This window comes from Danio aesculapii, chromosome 9 (genome assembly GCF_903798145.1).
Source record: "Danio aesculapii chromosome 9, fDanAes4.1, whole genome shotgun sequence".
Taxonomy (NCBI): domain Eukaryota; kingdom Metazoa; phylum Chordata; class Actinopteri; order Cypriniformes; family Danionidae; genus Danio; species Danio aesculapii.
In genome coordinates this window covers 24,552,503-24,559,211 of record NC_079443.1, presented here as the reverse complement: position 1 = coordinate 24,559,211, position 6,709 = coordinate 24,552,503, and the positions used below count along the sequence as shown (strand labels likewise).

The 6,709-nt window shown below is 34.7% G+C and overlaps 1 protein-coding gene across 1 annotated transcript in view; it reads left to right on the top strand.

Annotated features, from left to right (window-relative positions):
• The first annotated feature begins 353 nt into the window (after positions 1-353).
• kif5c (kinesin family member 5C) overlaps positions 354-6,709 on the top strand; it is a 32,904-nt gene continuing 26,548 nt past the window's right edge. Inside the window, exon 1 of the mRNA XM_056465998.1 lies at positions 354-807. Coding sequence (XP_056321973.1) covers positions 682-807 — 126 coding nt within the window. The 5' untranslated portion in view covers positions 354-681. The remainder of the gene's footprint in view (positions 808-6,709) is intronic.

The window sequence follows — 6,709 nt, the reverse complement described above, 5'->3', positions numbered from 1 at the left end:
TTGGACTTTTAGATATATGTGGTTTTACTGTGGATATATGTGTGCTTGCTTTGGTCAGATGTATTGCTGCATGTTTGTGCTATGTAAATCTCCATGTCACATATGTGAGAATACTATTTAAAATTAATTTCATAGAAATGGATTTTCATTAATGTTTTTATTATGCCTGGTATTTTTTATTTTTTGACTGAGATCTTTATTGACCTACTGTTGCAGTCTTAGGCAGCTCTGCTGAGAGGCGCTGTTGGGCAGCAGAACCGCGTGTGGAAGGAGCGGCCCGTCATCACCATCACCATCATCATCATCCTTCCCATCCTCACCGCTGGTCCTCCGTCAGTCAGAGCGCGTGGAGCCGCAGGAGGAGGAACTGTCCGGTGCTGATGATCTTCACAAGATCAAGGTGCGCTTGGATAAAGCTCCTAAGTCAACGACAGAACTATTACACGCATTTACAAGTCGTTGTCTAGGTTTCGTGATATTTGAAACAGTGTCCGGGAGTCGTATTTTTATTTTTGTTTTCAGTTTCAAACCTTTATTCGCCCAGCCAATGGGGATGGAACGTACGGGCTGAACGGCTGGCAGCATCCAGACATTTTGATTGTTTGATTGATGCATTCCTCTGCAGACCATATCTGCTGACCCGAGAGAAACTTTATTCGGATCAAACCAAGATCATACACGATGGTGGACGCGGCTGAATGTTGTGTGAAGGTGATGTGCCGATTCAGGCCACTTAACGAGTCGGAAATCAACAGAGGTGACAAATACATACCGAAATTCAAAGGAGAAGACACCGTGGTCATAGCGGTAAGCTGTCTTTACAGTATAGAGATGTTGCTGAGACGGACACAGTCACCGAAGCGTTTACTTGTGATGTGCTGGAGTTATCTAACTGCCAGACAAGCCTATTACTAAAACAAAAGTATATGTGTCGAAGCACAAGCATAGCAAGTGGTGTAGGTAAATTACTAACTGATCAACAGCAGACTTCCAAAAACCTGACATTAATAGGAAAAAGGACAATTCCAAAAACATTTGACATGGTAACACTTTACCTTTACCATCACTTTAATACTTTACCAATCAATAAGCAATATATTTGTTACAGAATTTATTCGTTTTATTAATATTAAATGCAGTTAATCATGTCATGTTATTCAAGATATTCAATATAACTAAACTCAATTTGATAGCATTGTATTGGCTAATTATTGAAATCATTTACATTTGTTGAAGTTTTTATTTAATCACATTTCTTATTTTGATTATTTTAATTTAGTTTAATAATATTAACAAAAGGCACTTTATTTTAAAGTGTAACTGAAATATTTATTCAGTTAAATGAATTTGTATGAATAAAGTGAATTTGAGTTTAAAGGCTATGAATCACTAAAAATATTCCTTAGTGTTGTCAGTATCTCAAATGATCTTCCAAATTGCTCCTGGCTACCAGTTTTCCCAATAGTAAACTAAAATGGCATCAGTTTTAAAAATAAAGATTTTTTAATGGCATTTATGGTTGCATCAAGAGCTTTCACCATCCACGGAACCGTTCCATTCCACAAAAGCTGCAAAAGATTCCTTAGATTATTTAAATCTTCATTGCTTCAAGTTATAATTCGTTCTGATTCTATATGATTCTTTGGGCAAATGAAAATAATAATTCTATGGCATAACTGCAAACGCCCTTTTTCTGTAACCTTTATTTTTGAACAATAAGGTATATTGTCACTTATTCATATCATGTTGTTTATTTTTTTATTTATTTACACTGGAAGGAAATCCTGCTATATAATCGATAATCACCTTCTGCTTTGTTTTTGAACCGTGATGTGTGCATGTCATCGTGTGCTTGTCATCCATGCGTAAGCCTCTAATTTTTAGGATTAGATTTATTTGTGGCTATTCTGGAACATACAAGCTGATTATATGTCATAGCCTTCATTTATCATTTAATTTGGTTTATATTTTATTAGTGGGATCAAATTAAAGAGCATTTGATATCTGGAATGTGAGTCTGTGTGTGTGTGTGTGGGTGTGTGTGACTTGCTATAAATAAGCCGAAGTGTCTACACAGTAAGACACTGATGGTTTTTATGTTTTACAGTAAACCTCCAGAAATCCCTTGTGTAAACACAATAGCCCGTGTTATCCCAGCCATTGAAATGCTAATCGACATAACCATGCCTAATCTGCACAGAAAATGAAGCGTAGCAGGTATTAGACTTGTGTTTCTAACGTCAGTTGTGTGTAATGGTGCCCTGCAGTCTCCGCTCAGCCTGATGATCCGAATGCCAGACGTTTGGCTTTAGGATACAAGTGGAATATTAAATGATCTGGCTTATATATGTGCATGTATTACCACCAGTATTTAAATACCTGCATCTCATTAATATCCGTTGTTTAGTAGTGTGGGTTTTTGCAGTGTCACAAAAAGTCTAATCATATACCTTTAACGCAATAGATTGTAAACGGTCAGTAAAATTATTCCTCTGCGGGGGAAGGGAGACTTCACACCTCCTCCCCCTATAGCTACACCAAATCTATCCATCCATCCATCCATCCATCCATCCATCCATCCATCCATCCATCCATCCATCCATCCATCCATCCATCTATCTGTATTTAATGTAGAAAACAAATTCAATATAAGAATTTTATATACTGCACAAGATTATCTGGTCCATTATGATTAATACAGCCCAACTTCAACAGAGTCACCAATTCAATTTGCACTTGTAAATTAGCATCTGAATTATTGATGAAAATGTAAATGTACTGGAAATGGAATGTAAGATATGAAGAATTATTTAAAATATTAATGTAATTAATACTTAATTTCAAGTATTTATTATTACATATTTTGTTGTTAAAATAATAATAGTAGCATTCTATTATTATTATTATTATTATTATTATTATTTCTAAGTTAAGTATAAATTATTTTTGCACGCTAATTTAATAAAATAATTCAGATTTAGTAAATTAATTTCCTTTCTTCATTCATTTTCGTTTCAGCTTAGTCCCTTTATTAATCTTAATATTAATTAATCAATTAATATTAAATTGGATCACCCTGAGGAAACCCACGCCAACACAGGGAGAACATGCAAACTCCACACAGAAATGCCAACTGACACAGCCGAGGCTCAAACCAGCGACCTTCTTGCTGTGAGGCGATCGTGCTACCCACTGCACCACTGTGCGGCCCCTCAATTAATTTAATAGAATAATTTGTGAAAATTTAAATGAAAAAAGCAAAGTTTTTGAAGGAATTAATATATTTACATGGTATTTTTTTGTTATTTAAAAAGACTGTTGTGTGTAACATCCTTTTACAGTTTTTATCAGTCGCTTTAGTACATTTCTCAGACCAGAATTTAAATTTGCAAAACAGTAAGTGCGTTCCTCAAAACAATGCGTACATATATCAAAACATCATGGGTTACCTGCAAAAGCCAGACTCCTGCTCAAAATCCTTAATTCTTCTCTCAAAGCTACATTTCTGTGTCAATTAATGTGTCAGTGCTGCTGTCATTGAGTGTGGATAAGACAGTCAAATTACTTAGTCATGTTGTCAATATAACAGTGTACTCTGGAGGGCTGTTCTGATATAAACTATGGCTAATTTATTTATTTATTTTCTGTTTGTACTGTTGCAGTTGTTGACAGATAGGAAGGAAAAGACAGCACTGCATAGCACAAAGAAAAAAAAAAAAATCAAAAATAGAAATGTGAGACACACCTTTATTTGAAAAAGTCAAGATTCACCAGGGAGAGATGTACCAACTGTAGACAGATTTAGTAAAAAAGTTTAATGGAAATATATAGAAAAATGTGTTGTGACAATATTATGACAGCTTATTCAGCCATTTTGCATGTGAAGACTTATGCCATGAACAAGCAATTAAGTGGGAGGTGAGACTACTTAACCGAGACCAAAAAATCAATTTAGATCAACATAACACAAGCAATTGATAATGTAGAAAACATCAGTGAATCGCAGATAATCATTTGCATGGATGTACAAAAGAATTTGCAACTTGTTCAAAGGAATGAGAAACTGCACAACTGACACAATGATCTGAAGATTGAACAGGTAGTTTCGAGAACTTCAATTCTGATCTGAGAAATGTACCAAAGCGACTGAGAAAAACGGTAATGTTAAGTGAGTAGTAATTCCTAAAATTAAACTTCTAAATTAGGTATGTTATTATTTAGTGACTCAAATGGGCAGCATATTCTGCAGCATAAATTGTATATTTCAAATGACTATTTATTTATTATTTAAAACAGGCAACATGGTGAAGATATTACATGATTTGTCCTTGCATATAACCTTGAATATATCTTGAATGTGAATTAAATAAAAATGTGTAGAATTTAGCATTTGTTATATCATGTGACTAAATGATGATATATTATTAGTAGCAGCAGTAATAGTAGTTTTTAGATATGTTTAAAAAAATGCCCACTAATGTATCTAAAAAGTCAGCAACTTGGCAAAAATTTGGATAGGAAAAATAAATTAACCCAAAAGCGGTGATCAAGTTAAATGTTTTGTGTTTGTAAAACCCCAGAAAAAGGGAGATTCACAGACCATTTGAGACACGGGAAATCACTAGTCATTTGCAGCCTGTCAATATGTGTCAGGATCTGGTGTTTTGTTAGCGTTGGTCTGGCCAGCAGTGTTTAATATGGATGTTAAAGTCTTATTATCTCTGCAAGGCCACAAAGAGGCCCGGGGCTCCTGCCTGTAATTTACGTTGCCGTAGTGACAGAGGTGCCATTGGAGAGGCCATGACTGGCAATGAACGGTTAGCCTGATTTACTGGAATATTTCAACATGTCCATAGAGGATTGGGACAATTGTTGTGGGACACGCGCATGCTTGCTGCCTGTGTAAACCCCCTTCTGGCTGCCTTAATTTCTTTTTTCTCATTTATTTTGACATCACCTTACACACACCACCTGGAACCCTTAGATTTAGTGCAATATTTGATCTATCTGTAAAGTGCCAATAGAAATGTTGTGGTTGCGTTGCTTGTTCTTAATGAAAGTTTGTATTTTTTAGTTTGTATTTTTTAACACCTTTTTTTCTTAAGGAAGCCAATATTTATTCAGAGCACTGTATCTATTTTTATATTATTTTGATTAACTAGAAGTTTGCTATTTCTACACTACAAACCATGTGAGATGGAAAGAAAAAAATATCCTTCATTCGTTCAAGTATTTGTTGAGTAAATAGGCATTATATATTTTTGATTGAAGGTGGAAAATTACTGAGCTCTTAGAAAAGCCTTGCTGGTCCCCAGATAATAGCATAAATTATTGACTTAAAGAAATGTGTCCTGCTTTTACATTCAGCTTTTCTCTGAATATTATAATAGAAAGTGTTTAGAATGCAGCACATGGATAAAAGTCTTTGAATGTACAGTACACCTAAAAGTCTGCGCAAGATTGGAAATGTCTTCTTATAGAGACTCACTATATATATATATATATATATATATATATATATATATATATATATATATATATATATATATATATATATATACACTCGAAGTCAGAATTATTTGTCCACCCTGTTTATTTTTTCCCCAATTTCTGTGTAACGGAGAGAAGATTTTTTAATTTCACTAGATTTTTTTCAAGACATTTTTATACAGCTTAAAGGGCAGTTTAAAGGCTTAATTAGGTTAATTAGGTTAACTAGGCAGGTTAGGGTAATTAGGCAAGTTATTGTCAAACGACGGTTTGTTCTGTAGACTATTGAAAAAAAAATAAAGCTTAAAGGGGCTAATAATTTTGACCATAAAATGTTTTTTTAAAAATTAAAAACTGCTTTTATTCTAGCCAAAATATAAAACAAATAAACTTTTATCAAGAAGAAAAAATATTATCAGACATACTGTGAAATTTTCCTTGCTCTGTTAAACATAATTTGGGAAATATTTAAAAAAGAAAAACAAATCAAAGGGGGGCTAATAATTCTGACTTCAACTGTATATACAAGATTCTTTAAAATAAAAATCTGCCTGTTGACAGTCATTTTCTAGTCATTGTTCATTGTTATATATTACATCAATTAATGTAATCTGCAGTATTGATTCTATTTATCACACAAAAGATCTGCTGAAAGAAAATGTGAGCGGTGAATTGTCATCAGTTCTTCCTAGCAAACACGTTGTTCTCCTCCCCCATTGGCCAGTAGACAGGTGCTGACTATCAGCCAATCGGTGCATGTCTTTCGAGCTGAGATGTAGTTTCCGTGGTGATGGTCTGGGTTTGAGCAACAGCCTTCATTTGTGTCTCAGCGGGGACGCTTGACCCCTACCTGCCAAATCAAGCACACACACAGAGGAATCATATGTCTGAGTGAACACTGTCAGCCCTCATACACTTATAATCAACAGGGCAGATGCACATACGGGATCGTTTCATCTCTTAGTTACGCTCACGGATGTTAAAATAAGGTTTAGGATAGAGCTGGATCTGGGATGGTCTTTCCATAAGGGAGTGTTTGTTTGTGTGCATATGGAGGATGCGGAAAAACTGCTGACAACAGTACATGTGCTCCCCTTGATCTCTGTCTGCACATGTAAACAGAGCATTGATGCTAGAACTCATACCTTGGTTAGCTGATTTTGCAGTGTAAAATGACTAACAAACTTGCCTGTTTGTTTATTTATTTATTTTTTATTTA